Here is a 19,701-nt window from a genome sequence, read left to right as displayed (position 1 = left end):
AGCTGAAAATTTAAATATTAAAAAAAACTCTTTTTACAGAAAATTAATATTCTTATTTGAAAATTCATCTTTTTGGTTAAAATTGAACCATTTGTTCCAAAATTAATTAATGCAGACATTGGAATCCACCTAAGACAATATAGATGTTGAATACTCTTTCAAGTCTCCCCTCCTTCGTCACAGTTCGTCACACATCGTCACAAAATCCGTTAAGTACCCCCTCCCTCGCCTAGCACTGTAGCGTAGCTTTTAAACGGCCCCAGGCGTGTTTTACGAAGTTTTTTCCTGAGTCGCGACACCCTATAGTGAACGGATCGGATTCCGCTTCATCTCGTGGAGCCGACGAGCCCCACTACACGCTCGTTACGTTCACATGTAGCCGGTAACGCACACATGGAAATATATTGCGTGACGCGGGAGGCCGGTAGGCGACAGGATGCCGAACACACGCTTCGTGCATTCAGCTGTGAAACGCACCCTGCGCCCCACACCTACATCCCACTTCCCCTAACACAAGTGCACGGATAATGGATATGCACACACGTGTGCAAGCACTCGCCTATTCTCGTATGCGCCAGTGGGTTATCATTCTCTGTGTCGGTGGCGTCAAAGGAATAGCTATAGCTCAGCGCCAGAGGTGCGTCCGCCTACGGCCGTTATGGTTTCGACAAATTATATGTACTCGATGTATATCTCTCATCTTGCGTAATACAGAGAACTGCTAGAGAAAAAGCACAGTTTTGTGGCGTGTAGTGGGTCACCGTTCAGTTATTACGTCAAATGTAGAAGGGCACGGTTCAAGTATCACGTCAGGTATAGTAAATTATAGAGGAGGAGGAGGAGGAGGAGGAGAGAGTAAATGAGAAGAGGGAGGAGATGGAAGAAGAGAAGGAGAAAGTAATTGGGGGGAAGGAGGAAAAAGAAGAAGAGAAGAAAGTGAATGAGGAGAAGGAGGAGATAGAAGAAGAGGAGAAGAAAGTGAATGAGGAAAAGGAAGAGATGTATGATGATCCTAATGGATGTAGTACACAGAAGTTGAATGATTATCCTTTATACCTTCGAGAACATTGCATAATGTTTCAGATGGATCACTACAAAGTGAAGGAGAGCAAGGAAGGAGAGGAGATGTATTATGATCCTGATGGATATAGTAAACAGAAGTTGAGGAATTGTCCTCTATCCTTATAAGAACATTACAAAATTTTTCTTACGGATAAAAAAAATGCAAAATTGAACTTCTTGGTTGGCTCTTCCCTTTTTTGGGTGAAAAATAATCGTTATGGTTGAAAATTTAACTTTTTATTTAAAAATTCATTTATTTTGTTGAAAATGTTTTTCTGGAGTTAATAATTAAATTTCTAACTTGAAAAATAAGTATTTCATTAAAAATTATATATATGCGCTGCAGTTTTATAGTAATAAATAACTATTCACTACAAAGTGACGTAATCGTCACGTGTAGTAGTGGACCGTTTAGTTCAATACCTGATAAAAGATACATAGTACAGAAGATGAGAAGATAGATAACAAAATAGAAGAGTTTGAGGAGGAAGAGGAGGAGGAGGAGGAGAACCAGAACGAATTATAATCGGAAGTGGAGGAAAAGAAGGCGAAGGAGGAGGAGTAGAAGGAAGAGGAGTAGAAGGAGGAGCAGAAAAATTAAAAGTAGAAGATTGAGATGCATGATGATCCTAATCGTAAAATTTTGGTTAAAAATGTATCTTTTTAGGTGGAAAAATTAACTCTTCGGTCGAAGATTAAATTGATTTAGTAAAAATAAAATCTTTTGGTTTAATATTCACGACTTTAGTCTGTCTCTTTGGAAATTAACTTTGTTCTAGAAATTCTATATTTTTTGGTTAAAGATTTAACTATTTTGTAGAAAATGCACCAGTTTGTCTGGAAAATTCAACAATTTCTTCAAATATTGAACTTTTTTTATAGAAAATTCAACTTTTTTGTTAAAAATTCGAATGTTTTGTGGAAAATTCTTCCGTTTAGCTTGAAAATTCTATAATTTGGTAGAAAATTCAATTTCTTTGTAAAAAATTTGCTTTTTTAAATTAAAAATATCGATTCTATTTTATTAAGAATTAAAATGTTTTATTTTTTAGGTAAAAACTGATATTTTTTAGACTAAAAATCCAAGTAATTGGTTGAAAATTCATCTTTTTGGATGAATTCAATTATTTTTAGTTGTAGTTAAAATATTTTCTGTTTTTTAAATTATACAGTATCATAAAGATATTTTTTTTATTTGTCTTTAGGTTGAAAATTAAACTTTTTTGTAGAAAAATCCACTTTTGGCTTAAAAATACAAGAATTTGGTAGAAACTTCAACTATTTGGCAGGAAATAAATTATTTCAAATAAAAATATTTTTGTTTGACATATAAATTATTATATTTTTGATTCAAAAGCGGTCTTTTTATGTTTATAATTTAATTCTTTCATTGAAAGTGGAAATATTTCATTGAAAATGCATTTTTTATCAAAGATGCAAAATTGAACTAGTTTATAGGCACTTCCCTTTTTTGGTTGAAAATTAATTTCTTTTAACTGAAAATTTAAGTTCTTCGTTGAAAATAAACGTTTTTATTAAAATTTACTCAAATTTGCTTCTTTTTGCATTTAAAATAAATTGTTTCAAATTGAAATTTAACTATTGCATTTTTAGTCAACAATTTTTTTCAGTTTAGGAACTCAAATATTTGGTTCAAATTTTCTGTAATTTGCTTGAAATTTGCATTTTTTGTAGAGAAATAATCTTAGTGGTTGAAAGTTTAACTTTTTATTTAAAAATTCATATATTTTGTTGAAAATGTCTTTTTTCAGATAATAACTAAATTTTTAACTTAAAATATAACTATTTAATTAAAATTTATCATTTTTTATGAAACTTCATATTTTTTAGGTTGAAAATTCAATTAAATTAGAGATGATTAGTTTTTTTTCTTAATATTAAAGATTAATTATTTCATTGACATTTTAACTGTTCTATTTTTGGGTAAAAGCTTATCGTTTTTGTTTTGCAAAACAAGAATTTGTTGGAAAATGTATGTTACTTGTTACAAATTCTTCGTTTTTGACGTAAAATTAATCTTCTTGGTTGAAAATTCAACTATTTAGTTACAAATTTATGTATTTTGTTAAAAAAAAAATTCTGGGTGAAAAATTCGACTATTTAATTAAAAAATGTATTTATTTTGTTAAGAGTTCGTCTTTTCTAGTATAAAGTTTGAAAATTGATCTTTACGTTGAAAATTGAGATATTTAATTAGAAAGCTTGTATTTTTAGCTTAAAATTTTCACTGTTTGGTTCAAAATTTATGTACTTTGTGAAAAATTCGCCTGTTTGAGTATAAAATTAATCTTTTGTATTAAAAATTTATCTATCTTGACTTGAAAATTCTACTTTTTAGTTAAACTTTTTTTCCTTATTAACTGAAAAATCTTTCTTTGTTGAGGAATTAAGTATTTTGTTGAAATTTCTTCTTTTTTGTTTTTATTCAACTGTTTTTGATTTAAAATAAAAATCTTCCTGTAGTTAAAATATCATATATTATTTTTTCTTGTGAGTTCATATATATATTTTTTAATTCGTAACTACTTGTTTTAGAGTTAAATGTCTTTGTTAATTAATAAGAAACTGTCAGATTTGGCGGCCATGATAACGGAAAGTTTGCGGATCAATCTCTCTAGCAATCATCTCATGTGAAGTGTTTCACGAAGTCAATTAGGTCCCTATTTTTTGAAAACAAAATTCCTTATCGATTACTGGAAATTATTTAAAAAATGATTCTTACTAAAAGAAAAAAATTGAAAATAAAAGGAAATGAGAGTATAATTTAGGTATAACGGACAGTTCTCTGATCAATCTCTCTAGCAATCAGCCGAGGTGAAGAGCTTCAAAAAGTAAATTAAGTTCTTATTTTACGAAAACAGAATTTTTTTGAACACTAGAAATTATTTTTAAAATTGTTGCTACTGATAGAATAAAATTGATATTAGAAGTCAATGAGCGTATAAATTCAAGTATAACGGATAAGGAAACAGGATGCGAGTAAGAAGGGGGACCTTAAAATGAACTTATAATTATCTCGCTTGACCACAATCCCCTAACCAAAGCACGAAACCCACGCGAGTTTGACTTCACCCTTCAACAGGTGTTTATAGGAAAATACAATAATGGCGCGCATGCGCACTAAACTTATCTACGTCGCTAAGATGTCCAGACCGACCAATCTTTTGCCTTTACAAATCTCGATTAAAATCGATTTGCAACTGGATACATTTAAATGTTCACACCCTATTGCAAAAAATAGGGTGAGGTCCAATGAAAGAAAAAACAAAAGATTTCAAAGAAATTTCCTATATTTTTCTTAATGAAATTTTTTTAATTTTTGATGAATCCGTTGAATATGTGTTCTTTTTTTGTTTCAAGATTAATTCATTAAACTGAAAATTTAACTTTTATAGTTAAAGAATAATTGCTTTAGTTGAAAATTCATCACTTTCGTTGAAAATTCGACTACTTTCAATTAAGAATTAGCTTTTTTTTCTTTGAGAAGGTAGAGGATTCATGTTTTTTTAAATTTTATTATTTGTTCGAAAATTGAATCATTTTATTGAAAACTTGATAATTTTGTCATAACTTCGCTTGTTTATGTTCTAAATATAATATAATATATAATATAATAATAAATACTTATTTTTCTCTTGACTGAAGAAAAATATTTTTTGGTTAAATTTTCGCTATTTTGGTTTTAAAATTCATTAAATATTTAATTCCTATATGAAAATTTATCTTCCTTAGTTGAAAATGTAATTCTTACATTTTTCTTTGAGAATTCAACTTCTATGGTTGAAAATTCAACTACTTGGTTGAAAGTTGAAATTCTTTATAAAAAATGATTTTTTTTTGGTTAAGGATTCACCATTTTAGTTTGACCTTTTTAAAATGAAATTTCAACTACTTGAGTAAAAATTCAGTTTTTTTGCATTCAATATGTGTTTTCTTTAATAAAAGATAGTTTTTAACCTGAAGTTTCCACTACTAAGATAAGAATTAAAAAGAAATGACTAAAATTTTTTGAAAATTATATTATTCTTTTAGTTTGAAATTCAACAGTTTCTTTTGAAATTAAATGTTATCAGTTTGTTGTTTCTTTGCTTAAAAGTTAATTTCTCAACTAAAATTTTGACTATTGAATAAAAAATTTACAAAATTAAAGCAAACAGCAAAATCAACTAACTGGTTAACATTTTTTTCCAGTTAGAAATTAATTTTTTGAACTGATAAGTTTAAGTAATTGATTTTTAGCTTCAAATTGATCTTCTTGTTGTTCAAAATATAACTTTTAGGTTTTAGATTCATGTATTTTGTTGAAAATTCGATTTTTTTGTTGTAACTGTTTACTTACAATTGAACTATTTGGTAAGAAGTTTCTTTTTTTTCGTTGAAAAATTTAGTTGAAAGTTCGGGTTTTTTCTTTTCTTTTTTTTTTTTTTTTTGATGAAAATTAATCTTCTTATTTAGAAGTTAATCTTTTTCACTTGAAAGTCTAACTATTTGGTTAGCAATTCATTTCTTATTGCTGAAAATTAAACTATTTGGTTTAAAATTCATGTATTTTTCTGATTTTTTTTTAAATATCTATTTTTGTTGAAAAGTAATATTTTTTATTAAAAATATCTAAGTATTTGATTCAAAATTAATTTTATTCTTGAAAATTTGTTCTTTTTTGGTCAGAAGTCAGTTTTTGAACTGAATTGTTAACCATTCGATTTCAAGTTTATAGTTGATTTTTTAAATTAAAAAATTCAACTATTTAGTTGAAATTTCATATATTTTGTTAAAAATTCTTATTTTTTGGTTGAAAGGAATTTCTGTGTCCAACTGTCTTGGTTGAAAGTCGAACTTTTTTCTTGAAAATTCATTCGTTGCTTCAAACATTCAGCTATGTTTGTTTATTACTAATCTTTTTTGATTGATCATTCAACTGTTTTGATAGAAATTCTTTTTTTTTTTTTGCGGAATTGATATATTTTTTATATAAAATAAAAATATTTTTGTTAGAAATTAATGTTTTGGTTGAAAATTTAACAGTATTGTTAAAAATTCGTTTTTTCTTTAAACTGTAAATTAATAATTTTTAGCTAATGTTAAAATGTTCGTTTGGTTTTTCAAAAATTATTTTCTGTTTCGAAAATTTAACTAAATAAAATAATGATAATAAATTATAATACATTTTTTTACTTCTCTAAAATTCGTTTTTCAGCTGGAATGTTAATTTTTTAACTGAAAAAAGTTGTTTTTATTTTCCAACATTATTTCTTCTCTAATTTAGTGCCTACAGTGCTGTGTAATTAATTAAGCAAACAAGTAATTAAGTAATGATATAAATAATACAAAATAATTAAAATTTTTAATAAAAAATACTGCTTCATTCATTTATTATTATTTTATTTATATATTGATTTAGCGCATTTCATCTTCAGTTTTGGCAATTGATGGGTTGATAAACTTTTGTTGTGTCTGATCATTCGGCATTGAACCCTTCGAAAATATAAACTGATCGATGGAAGTAGCGCGTGTGGTACAAAGTGCAATATTATATGTCAAAATATCATAGTGAGTTTTCTACCTTACCGACGTCGGATAATACTTAGTTACCCGACGTCGGTAACGTAGCAATTATTTTACAGGGTTCTTATCCCTCATGATATCTTCAGTTAGAAACAGGGCGTTACCATATGTGAGAGTCAACTATCCCGAAGTAGATGGCGCTGATAGACCAACATCGAATTCTTTCACAATAGTTGATTCCAGTCAGAGTGGTAACTGGACCGAAATACCGGGGAAATTCAATAAAATAATAAAATAATTCTATTTGTAATTATGAAATAAAATAATAAATGATAATAAATCTTCTTAGTTGTAAAAAATATTTATCCAATAAGAAAACCATTATAATAAATTGTTTTTGAATTAATTTATTGTATTTATTTTTATTTCTTAAAGTATTTAATTATTTATTGTATTATATTTATAATTTTTTTATTTAATTAACTTAATAAATTTAATAATTTTAAATTTAGAAGATTTAAAATTGTTAAAGAATTTTTTTCATTCTTTTGTTTTTAGAAAGCTCGCACATTTCCGCTTTTCATCGTTCTTTTTGTTTAAATGCGAACTGAGTTAATAGAACCCAATAAGTAAATGTAACTATTTTTGGTGAAAAGTTCATTCCCGGTAGATAAAATATTAGAATTTTTTCTTGAAAACTGAATCATTTTTTTTAAATTAAACTTTTTTGTTGAAAATATAATTATTTTGTTAAAAATTAAACTATTTTTCAAAATTAAACTATTTAGTTGAAAATTCATTATTCGTTTTCCAAATTCAAATAGTTTAATAGAAGAAACGAATCTTTTTAATTGAAAATTCAACTATATGGTTAAAATATCAATTCTTTTCTCAAAAATTTGTCTTTTGGGCTTGAAAATTCAATTATTTAGTTAAGTTTCAACTATTTTGTTGAAAATTTAATTATTTTGTTAAAAATTCCACTATTTGCGTAATAAGTTAACTCTTTTGTTGAAATTCTTTCTTGTTCGCTTAAAAATTTTATTATTTTGTTAATAATTCATCTATTTTGTGAAGAGTTTCAATATTTTGTTAAAAATTTAACTATTTTGTTGAAAATATCGTTATTATGTCAAAATGCAATTATTTGTTAAACATTTTTTTTTCAATTCGCCTTATTAGAATTTAATGATTTTGTTCAAAATTCAACTACGATGTTAAAAATTTAATTCTGTCGATAATGATTCAACTATTTTGTGGAAAATTTAATTTTTCTGATAAAAAAGTTATTTTACTGTAGATATAATTATTATGTCAAAAAATGAACTATTTGTTTGAAAATTTAACTCTTTTTTGAAAAATCTTCTTTTGGACATTTCATTATTTTATTCAAAATTCAACTACTTTGTTAAAAATTTAATAATTTCGTTTAAAATATAACTTTCTTTAAAATTCAACTATTTGTTTGATAATTTAACTCTTGTTCAAAATTAGTATTTTTGGCTTAAAAATTTAATTGTTTGGTTAATAATTTAACTATTTGTTCAAAAATTCAACTGTTTTTCGAAAAATTGTCTTTTTAACTTAAAAATTTAATTATTTTGTTAATGTTTCAACTATTTTGTGGAAAATTTAATATTGTTAAAAATTGAACTATTTTGTTGAAAATTTAACTTATTTTTTAAAAATTAAATTATTTTGATCCAAATTAAAAAATTCTGTTAAAAATATTATTTTATTGAAAACTAAGCGATATTGTTAAAAAGTCAATTGTTTATTTTAGAAATCCAACAAGCTTGGTAACTTTGATTTTTTAAATAGAAACTACGGCGGTTTCGATTTTTGGTCTCTATTGTTCAAAGTTTGTCATTTTGGCATACAAATTTAATTATTTTGTTATACAATGAACTATATTGTTGAAAATTTAATGATTTTGTTTAAAATTCCTCTGTTTTAAATGCAAGTTAAACTAGTTACAATTTACATGCAATTAATTGGTGGAAAATAATACATATTTTTTTAATTCAACTACTTAGCTAAAAATTCAATTTTAATAAATGAAAATAATCTGTTTTGTAAGGAATGTAATTAATTTACTAAAAAATTCAACTACTATGTTAAACGTAATATTTTTCAGTCGAAACTGAAACTGTTTTATGAAGGACTCGTTTTTTAAAATAGAAAATTCGTGTTCTTGTATTGAAAATTTAACCATTTTTTTCAAAATTCAACGGTTTGATTAATAATTAATTTTTTTTGTTTAAAATTAAATTATTTATTGAAAAATTCAACTTTTCAGGTGAAAAATTATTGTCATCAAATGAAAATAACATTTTTTGTTCAAATTTTTATTATTTGGTTGAAAATGTAGCTCTTTGATTAAAAATTCATCTAAACTGGATACTTATATTTAGAATCCGTCGATTACTTTTGATAGGGAAACCTAGAAAAAATGACTGAATAATTATAATGTACATACTCCCTTGCGAATTAAAAAAAAATGTTTTCCTTTTTTTTATTCCAGGCTTTAAATGGAGCTGAAGGCACAGTACCTCCCGGAAGAATCTTCAAAAAGGTCGCAATTGTTGAAAACTTTTTCGACATCATTCATGCCGTCCATGTCGATCTCGAGGGTCGTCCAGGAAAACATGCTGGTCAAAAAAGGACCTACAGGACGGTAAGATTAAATTATTTTTGGTCATCAATAATCAACACAAATTCCTTATCTAAAGATTTTACACTTTTCAATATTCTCTTCTTTACTTTTTTTTTAAATTGCCCTTCTTGCCCCTATTTTTATAATCTTTCTCTGTTGCTCATTTTTTCAAACAGATGAAAAAATCTTCAGTAGAAACTATTAACGAAAGCTAACAATTTTTTGTAGAAAGATAATAATTTTTTGTTGAAAATTATAGTATTGAGTTTAAAATTCTAGTATTCGGTTGCAAATTCTAGTATTTAGTTGACAATTGTAGTATTTGGTGGAAAATTCTAATATTTGGTTGATAATTCTAGTATCTTTTTATCTGGATTCATTTTTCAATGAACAATAATTCTCAAATCTTTGTGCGAGTCCCCCGAGTGACCAGTTCGTTCCGAACTTGGACCAGCTTGTCTTCAACTTGAACCAGCTTGTCCCCAACTTGGACCAACTTGTCCTCAACTTGTACCAGCTTTTCTCAACTTAAACAAGCTTGTCTCCAACTTCAACCAGATTGTGTCCAACTTGTCTTTAACTTAGACCAGCTTGTCCCCAATTTGGACCAGCTTGTCCTCAACTTGGACCAGCTTTTCCTAGGCTTGTACCAACTTGTCCTCAACACTGACAACTTGTCCTTGACTTCCACATCTGAAAATTTCCCTTCCGCATTGAATTTCCCTAACTATTTCTTCAGTCTCGTAATTGCTTTGATCAGCCTCTTTCTATTTAATCCTTAGCCCAAGGAGATAATGAAGTAGAAGCACTGAGATAATATTTTTTTGACGAGATATTTTAACGATTGGATACAGACATTAAAGGCGTTTATTGGGTCGAGGTATGAAGCCCTCATGACACGATATTAACCGATACTCGATGTCTTCCCTCGGGAATGTTTTGAGGTATTCAAGCGCCCGAACACTCGATACCGCATGTCATCTCACATGTTCCGGTGCACATTCGTAAAACCACTCTCTCGGGTATCATATCTCTATTCCTTTCACTCTCTATTGCTGTCCTTTACCCTATCTATCACTATCACATTTCTCTCTCCTTCACCCACAACTCTCTTTCTCTTCGCCATCCAGCTTTCATCATCCTCTTTCTCTCTCTTCCTCTACTCCCATCTATCTCTTTCTCTCTACCCTCCTCTCGCTTTCTCTTACCCTCACTAGCTCGCCGCGATCTGCTTGTGATTCAAAACCTCAGGACACTTGTTGCATTGCCTGCTTACTCGCGTACTCACATACACAACTAAACTGGAAACTGTTTTACGTTAAGTCGACGTTACACATTGCGATTCATCGAGTCGAGAATCCCCCACATTAATCGTTGTCCTAGCGCTGGAAAGTCACCCTCCCTTTCCGCATTCAACGGAAATTGATTGCGAGATGTGAAATACTTATTAATGAAGTATTTCAGTATTCCCCTTTTACTATCATCAAACGCATTACTCATTAAACCAGCTGATAGGAAGTGCTAATTTGAAAGAGCATCAAGTCCAAGAGTTTTACACTTTCCCCTATTATTCGGTCTGGAAGAGAATGAGAATCGTTCGCTTAGTTCAGGACCGAAGTAACTTTGCCACCCTGTCACGTCTAACCGAGATCCGTCGTCTCGGTTTCCTACCCACCCTCTTGTCTCTCACTTCCTCCCTGTTTCGTAGTCAAGCCTCAAGTAAATCTTATCGAGTTACCCCTACACTATACCCTATGTAGACCAACCTTTGCCTTTCTCGGATCCTTGATTAAGTTATGCCACTTCTCACTCTTACCCCTCCTTCTCGAGAGGAAACGTTTCCCATTAAGGAGTTACCAACATACCATTGCCGAAAATCTTCTTAGCCTGCTCCAAAAAACAATCTGCTCGAATATGAAACTCTCGAAAACAACAAAACAAAACAAGAATATTTCTGTTTCGACAACCTTGCTTCAGTTGACAATGCTACTTCAAGCAATAATACTGCTCTTCTAAACAAACGTGTTCTCAATTAACAAACCTGTGCTAACAAACAACCTCCTTCAAATCAATAATCCTGTTTCCAAAGATCCCAATCTGATGCCTAACAAATTTCTACTGTGAGCATCCTGTTCCAAAATATAATGCTACATCAAGAATAAATCCTCTTATCCTGCTCAAAATAAATAATTCTTCTGCTGTCCTTGAATGTCATCTTAAAAAAAAAAAACCTGCTTCTATAAACAATCTATCTCGCACTAATTAACAACCCTCTTCTAATCAGTGATAGTCCCCAGATATGTAACCCTTAATCAGCAACAATCCTCTTCTCAACCAAACATGACTTTCCTTAACGTTCAAATTTTCTCTAATCGTAATTCCTTTATTGATTTCAGATTACCGAAACTTACGCCTTCCTTCCCCGAGAGGCAGTCACCCGCTTTTTGTTGGGTTGCACCGAGTGTCAGCGCCGACCCAGAACTCCCAGCCCCAGCAATCTTCCGAACCAGCCTCATGCGAATACATCAACCGCCTCATCAACGCCAACAACGGCTCTTTCGGCTGGAGCATCCACTATGACAAACTCAACTACAATTACCCCGACAACCCCCTTGAGTCCAACCCCCGGAACTGTGCTTTCTACCACTTCCATGCAAAACAGCCCGAAACCCCGTGAAGCTAGTCACGCAGAGAGCAAGAGCCTCTTCAACTACAGGCATCCCAAACACCAAAAAGCTCTTCCACCTCCTGAGAAACTTGAGAAGGATAAGGAAGATAAGCTCAAGGAAGAGAAGCTCAAAGAAGACAAATTCAGAGAAGAAAAACTCAAAGAGGAGAAATACAAGGAAGAGAAGCACAAGGAGGAGAAGTACAACCCCCTGAGCATTACCAATTTGCTCAAGAAGGATCCCACCTTCACTCCAACGACCGAAAACCTACTCGAATCCCGAAGGACGCCCGAATCTGATCGAGCAAGTTCTAGGAGTTCTGCTTCCTCCAAGAGAAGGAGGATGTTGCCTGAGAGACGAACACCTTCACCGCAACCTTCTCATCCCTTGGCTAGACCCTGGAGCCCAGGTCTGGACACTAAGAACACTCCTATCGACTATAGCCTTCCCATCACTACCACGTACCTGAAGCACCAAAAGAGAATCCTCGCTGAGCAAAACAAGAAAACTCCCTCCAGGGAGGAAATTGCGATCCAGGAGGTTCGCAAGGCCGCTTCCCTTTCCGAGGCTGAAAACATGGAGAACGAGAGGTTCTCTCCAGCAGCAGGTCTGATCGATACGAACCTGAATCTTCTTGCCACGATTCAACACCTCCACTGCCAGGTCATGTTGGCTCTAACCGAAAGGCTCAGGCCTTCCACAATCATGCCTAATCATCTCGCTCTACCAGCAGCGAATCTAATGCCCAGTTCTATCTTTGGGCACAATCCGATGCTTGGGCACACTTCACTTCTTGGGGCTAGTTCAATGATTGGACACAACTTTTCGATTCCTGCGAGTCAAAATCACTCTTGAGAGACGGTTTTATAAGGAGAAGATTTCATCAAGTGTGATGCAGATTTTAAACAGATCTCGATGTGCTTCTAGAGTTGGACCGCAATTTTGTGAAGATAGAAACTTGCCAGGTTGTAGTGGACTCTCGAGCTAGTTAAGTTTTCTAGCTTTTGAAATACAGAATATTTATTTTTTTATTTATTGATAGTTCTTCGTTTGGTTGGAAACGACGATTTAAGGAAAATTATCGCGTGCCTTCAGCGAGATTTTTTATTTTTAGATATCCTCTAAACTACGAGTATAGTTCTATCAACTCCAAAATCAATTCTTGTAAGTTATTTTGCCAAAAATTCTTAAGAAATCAAAGCTCATCTGAAGATTTATTAAGTGTATAGTTGCTAAGAATCCGTAGCTTCTCGAAGAACAACAGTAGTACAATAGAACTTAGGGCCTTACCGGTGTGCTTATGTGAAATGTCTAGAAGTTCGATATTGTTCTGAAAGTAGAAGATCCCTCAATGGGATTAACTGTAACTCTTGATCTACCCCAGAGAGATCGACAATTTATTTTGTACATACTCGTTGTAAAATAGCGAAAATAGCTTTAAGGTTGAGGCATGTCCTCGCAAACAGTTTTAATATTATTGTGCTATCAACGTTATTAAATTTACCTGAGAGAAAAAAATATACACTAAAGATATAAACAATCTGGCTTTTTATTCTTTCAATCAGCAGCCTTTCCCCAACTTCGTCATCTGAAAAATACCTTCCTAGATTGAATTCTCTTAATGGTCTTTTTTTAAAAATCTTTTGCTAGGCGGTCATCAACTTCGAAAAGCTTTTCTCAAGTTTGAAGAGCTTTCTTCTACTTTGAAGATGCGAAACACTTGAACGGTTCTTTGATATCAAAAATATTTGAAAAAAACCTGGAATTGTCACGGAATTTTTTTCCAGGTTTGGAGGAGACACTCTGTTTAATCAAGATCTTTTTATTCAATTGCCGTTTTCCTTCAACTTTTAATAGCTTGTCATCAAGTTTGAACAGCTTTCCACTGAATTGTAAAGCTTTCCTTAACTTTGAAAAGCTTTTCTCAACTTTAAAGAGCCTGTCCTCAATATGCTGTTTCCTTTTGAGCCTGTGATCATCTCCTGCGTTGAGTTCTCTCAACTCTTCCTTGAGATACCAGCTTGTTCTCGACTTCAAACGAGCTTTTTCCTCAATTTTACCGGCGCGCCCTGAACGTCGACATCTGAAACACCCACCTTCAAGACTCTTAGTTGCTTTCATCAACTTTTTTTCGTCCAATGTTCCCTTCCCTTAAATAAGAGCAGCTTGTCTTGAACTTCGATCAGCTTGTCATGAACTTCAATCAGCTTGTCATGATCTTCGGTTAGCTTGTCATGAACTTTGAACAGCTTTTATAAACTTTGAACAGCTTTCCTAAACTTTGAACAGCTTTCCTAAACTTTGAACAACTTTCCTCTACTTTAAACAACTTTCCTATAGTTTGAATATCTTTTTTATAATTTGATCAGCTTTCCTCCCTCTCGCGTTCCGTTTTCTCAAAGCTTCCTTTAGACTCTTTTAGTGCTTTCAGAGGGTGTTTACTCATCTGGCAAACCTGAAATTGTCAGAGAATTTTCATACAACTGGAAAAAACTGGAAATGTAATTGTTGAAAATATGTATTTTAGGGTTAAAAACTTAATTAATTTGGTAAAAATTCATTTATTTGGTTAAAAATTAAATTTCTGTTGTAAATTGATATTTTATGGTCGAAAATTACTAAACTTTTTTGATGAAAATTCGTCTTTTTAATTTGAAAATACAAATTTTTGTTGAAAATTCAACTATTTTGGTTTGGAATTTAAATATTTGGTTGAAAGTGAACTATTTTCTTAAAAACTTCAATGATTTGATCTAGTTAAGGATTCAGCTATTTTGTCGAAAACTCACCTTTTTTGGGTAAAGATTCAGAATTCTTGTCTTTTTGTATCAACATTTTTTTTCTATTTTATTTTTTGGTCGAAAATTTATATTTTTAAATGAAAATTCAAATGTTTGCTTGTAAATTCGTGTATTTTATTAAAAATTCAATATTTTGCATAAAAATTTAACACCTTCATTGAGGTTTCTTCTCTCCTTTGAAATAAAAATCTTCCTTAGTTGAAAATTCGTATTTTTTGGTTGAATTCAACTTTTTTTTTATATTGAAAATTAAGATCTTTTTCGTTGAATATTCAACTACTGGGTATTTGATAGGAAATTTCATCTGTTTTAATAAAAATTTAATCTTTTTTAGTTAAAAAAGCAACAGCGTGGTAGAAAATTAATTTGATCTGGTTGAGGATTCAACTATTTGCTTAAAAACTCACCTTTTAAGTTAAAGATTCATAACTAATTTCTTTTAATACGTAAATTATTTTCTTTCAACAGAAAATTGAATTATTCTATTTTTTGTTCGAAAATATATATTTTGAAACGAAAATACAAATGTTTGCTTGGAAATTCGTGTATTTTGTTAAAAAATTCCATGTTTGTCTTAAAAATTTAACAGTTTGATTGAATTTTCTTCTCTCTCTTGACTAAAAAATCTTTTCTATTACAAAAATTCTTATTTTTTGGTTAAATTTAACTGTTTTTAAACATTTTAATTTAAGATTTTTTTGGTTGAAAATTCAATTACTTGGTTGAAAGTTGAACTACTTTGTAAAAAATTAATTTTGTTTTTTGAAATTTCATATTTTGAATTAAAAATTTATCACTTTGGTTAAAAATTTACCTATTTTTTTTTTGCAACTTCGTTTTTTTGTTGGCAAAAATAAACTCTTTTAAACTGAAAATTTAAGTTTTCTATTTTTGGTAACCATTTTGTTCGAAATTTTCTTTTATCCTGTCTGATAAATAGTTTGTTTAACTAAAAATTTTTGGTTGAGAATATATATGATGACATTTTTCCTGGAAAATCCATCTTCTCGGTTACAATTTGGTTGTTGTTTAATAATTCAACAGTTTCGATACAAAAATGTGTTCTCTCTTAACTGAAAAAAGCTGGAATTGTCAGGGAAAATTTTTCCAGATTTTAAGTAGACACCCTTTTGAATCAAGATCTTTCATTCAGTGAACGTTTTCCGTCAACTTTGACCAGCTTGAGATCAACTTCGAACAGCGTTCCTTAACTTTGTATAGATTTGTTATACTTTAAAAAGCTTTCCTCTACTTGGAACAGTTTTCCTCAACTTTTGACAGCTTTCCTATACTTTAAACAGCTTTCCTCTACATTGATAATTTTTCCTAAACTTTAAAAAGGTTTTCTCTACTTTGAACAGCTTTCCTCAAGTTTGAAGAGCCGCGTTGAATTCCCTCAACTCTTGCTTCAGACTGTTTAGGGCTTCAATCAAGATATTTTTAGTCAATGACCGGTTTCTTTTCTCTTTGACCAGCCTGTTCTCTCCTTCAACGAGCTTGTCCTTAACTCTGACCAGCTTGTTCCTCAATTTGACTAAATTTAAATTACCTTAACCCTTCCTTGAAACTTTTAAGTGTTTCAATCAATCTATTTCCACTGAATGATAGTTCTCCCTCTACTTCGAACAGCTTTTCCTCAACTTTTACCAGATTTCTCTACTTTGAACAGCATCTCTCAACTTTAAACAACTTATCGTCAAGATCTGATTTCCTTTTGAACTAATAATCCTCTTTCGAGTCGAATTCTCTCAACTCTTCCTTTAGACTCTTCAGTACTTTAATCATCATCTTTTTATTTAATGACCGTTTTCGTTAACTTTGATCAGCTTGTCTTCAACTTCAACCATCTTTTCCTCATCTTTCACGAGCTTGTTTCAAAATTTGACAGGCGCATCCTCAACTTCTACATCTTAAAAATCCTTCCTTAAGACTCTTAATGGCTTTATCATCATTTTTTTTATTCAATGTTCTCTTCCCTCAACTTAGAACAACTTGCCCTAAACTTCAAATAGTTTGTCTTTACATTTTACCAGATTGTAATCAACTTCGACAAGCTTGCCCTCAACTTTGACCAGCGTGTCCTTAACATCAACCAGATTGTCCTCAACCTGAAGCAACTTGTCCTCAACTTCAACCAGCTTTTCCTCATCTTTCACGAGCTTGTTTCCAAATTTGACCGGCGCGTCCTCAACCTCAACATCTTAAAAATCCTTCCTTAAGACTCTTAATGGCGTTTATCATCGTTTTTTTTTTTCAATGTTCTCTTCCCGCAACTTAGAACAACTTACCTTCAACTTCAAATAGTTTGTCTTTACATTTTACCAGATTGTAATCAACTTCGACAAGCTTGCCCTTAACTTTGACCAGCGTGTCCTTGAAATGAACCAGATTGTCCTCAACCTGAAGCAACTTGTCTTCAACTTCGATCAGCTTGTCCTCAACTTTCACGAGCTTGTTTCCAAATTTGACCGGCGCGTCCTCAACCTCAACATCTTAAAAATCCTTCCTTAAGAATCTTAATGGCGTTTATCATCGTTGTTTTTTTATTCAATGTTCTCTTCCCGCAACTTAGAACAACTTACCTTCAACTTCAAACAGTTTGTCTTTACATTTTACCAGATTGTAATCAACTTCGACAAGCTTGCCCTCAACTTTGACCAGCGTGACCTTGACATGAACTAGATTGTCCTTAACCTGAAGCAACTTGTCCTCAACTTCAATCAGCTTGTCCTCAACTTTCACGAGCTTGTTTCCAAATTTGACCGGCACGTCCTCAACCTCTCCATCTTAAAAATCCTTCCTTAAGACTCTTTATGGCTTGTATCATCGTTTTTTTTTATTCAATGTTCTCTTCCCGCAACTTAGAACAACTTACCTTCAACTTCAAACAGTTTGTCTTTACATTTTACCAGATTGTAATCAACTTCGACAAGCTTGTCCTCAACTTTGACCAGCGTGTACTTGACGTGAACTAGATTGTCCTCAACCTGAAGCAACTTGTCCTCAACTTCGATCAGCTTGTACTAACTTCGACCACTTGTTCTCAACTTAAACATCTAAAAATTTCCCTCCCGGATTAAATTCTCGTAACTCTTTCCTTAGACTCTTGAGTGTTTCAAACAACCTCTTCTCATCCAATCATTTGCCAAAAAAAGCTTGGTGTCATCAATAATCATCACCGTGACGAATATTTTTCCCGATGACGTACTCTTCTTTATCGTATCTTCGACGGACACAGAGATGAATCCAGAGGATGCTACTCCCATGAGTGAAACAGCAGAAATAAACAATAGAGGATCCTGTGGATGGAAGCAAAAGGCATTAAGGTAGGTTGTAGTGGAAAGGGGGAAGAGAAGCTTCATTTCTGAGAGCCCGATGGGTGAATCCGCCTTTATCCATCTAGCCTAGCTGTTGCCAACGTTGTAGCGTCCTCGTTCCATCAACTACCCCCTGCCTGGCACTTCTCTCCCCTGGTTCTTCTCCCTTACCATTCCAGCCCTTAGGAGAACTCGCCCCCATCTCCTCAATTCCAATAAGGCCACCCCATCCCATCCCGTCATTTCCACCCTTCGGTCTCCCTCGAGCCTGCATCCTCTGCCAGCAAAGGCCTTCTCCTTCTGTACGGCAATGTTTCTATCGATTCAGCCACGGAAACACGTTTTTCCTAGACACCAATGTTCTTTGGGAGAAATTCGAGGATCACGTGATTCCAATTAGGAACTTGGCTTTCCGCTCTCTCGAAAATCGCTTTCCTTTTTACTGGAGAGCTTCTGGATATCTTTATTTTGCAAATAAGGTAGAAGACCCTAAATTCTGGAATTCTAGATGTTATCCATATTAATTGTCCTCTCTACCTCATTTGTTCATTTTATCCAAATTGAAGCTTCTATGTTTTCGAGGGTGGTCTAGAAAATGACTTTTCCTGAAAAGGAAAAACGCTTGTAGTTTTTTTTTATATTTGGCCAATATTAAAGTTTGACCTCTTAATGAACTCGATCAGATGATTATGAGAACTGCTTCAAAAATGTTTGAGTTAGCAACAAATGAATAAAAAATTATTGCGATCATCGTTTAGGACATCTATTAAAGCCTAAAGCAAAAGATGTGTACACATATTTTAGCTCAGTTTCTGAAGTTTACAGGAAACTAACAATTATTATTTTTTGTAATAGTTAGAGATTTGCGTTCTTCAACATTTCTAGGTTAAAAAAATTATGTTCAATGGAAATCTATAACTATTACTAAATGATAGTCAAATGTTAAAAATTCCAAATTTCACCTGATTTCAATTACTTGCAATATTAAAACCAACAAAAAATTCACGCTTCCAAAAGAAAAAATGTAAAGGAACAAATTCCCACTTTTAACTTAAGAACAATGTAAATCTTACAGAATTAAGTCAAATTAGATTAAATTTGAATAGAATGGAACATAAATAAACATTCATCATTTAAAAATAAACTAGGTAAAATAAAATCATTTGAAATGAAAATTTTTTAAATCAGAAATTCTGAAAGTTGAAGATTTGCAGTTCAGCGTTCAAACTATGAAAATATTTAATTACAAACCTTTAAAATCAAATCACAAAAATTCTCAAAATTATTATTCATGTTAAATGAGAAACATTAAAAATGAAAATGTTAACAATTTTTTAATTTCTAGTCAAACTTTTCCTAATTCGACAGTTTCGATTTTAATTAAAAAATTTGACAACATTTGAAAAATGGTTTTTAACGTGAAAATTCTGCATCCAATATTCTGAATAAGGTTTAAGTTCCTAAAAAACAGAAGTTTTGAAGCTATCACATTAAAAATCAAAAATTGAAAAGGAAAATTTTTGAATAAGATTGCTAAATATAATTTCAGTGTTTGAAATTTCACAGTTTTGAGCCTTTCAGTTAAGCTTTTTTTTGGTTATTAGGTACAAAATGTTCAATATTTTGAAATAGTTTAAATTTAAGAATGTGAAATCGAAAAATTTTTTTTG

General features: G+C 31.4%; 1 protein-coding gene across 1 annotated transcript in view; it reads left to right on the top strand.

Annotated features, from left to right (window-relative positions):
- Window positions 1-13,422, top strand: part of LOC117173785 — a 66,095-nt gene extending 52,673 nt beyond the window's left edge. The window contains exons 3-4 of the mRNA XM_033362430.1: window positions 9,113-9,265; window positions 11,641-13,422. Of these exons, the coding sequence (XP_033218321.1) occupies window positions 9,113-9,265; window positions 11,641-12,768 (1,281 nt within the window). The 3' untranslated portion in view covers window positions 12,769-13,422. The remainder of the gene's footprint in view (window positions 1-9,112; window positions 9,266-11,640) is intronic.
- Window positions 13,423-19,701: the final 6,279 nt, after the last annotated feature.

Source organism: Belonocnema kinseyi, chromosome 1 (assembly GCF_010883055.1).
Source record: "Belonocnema kinseyi isolate 2016_QV_RU_SX_M_011 chromosome 1, B_treatae_v1, whole genome shotgun sequence".
Lineage (NCBI taxonomy): Eukaryota > Metazoa > Arthropoda > Insecta > Hymenoptera > Cynipidae > Belonocnema > Belonocnema kinseyi.
The sequence above is the reverse complement of the archived record's forward strand: the minus strand, read 5'-3'. Positions and strand labels throughout refer to the sequence as shown.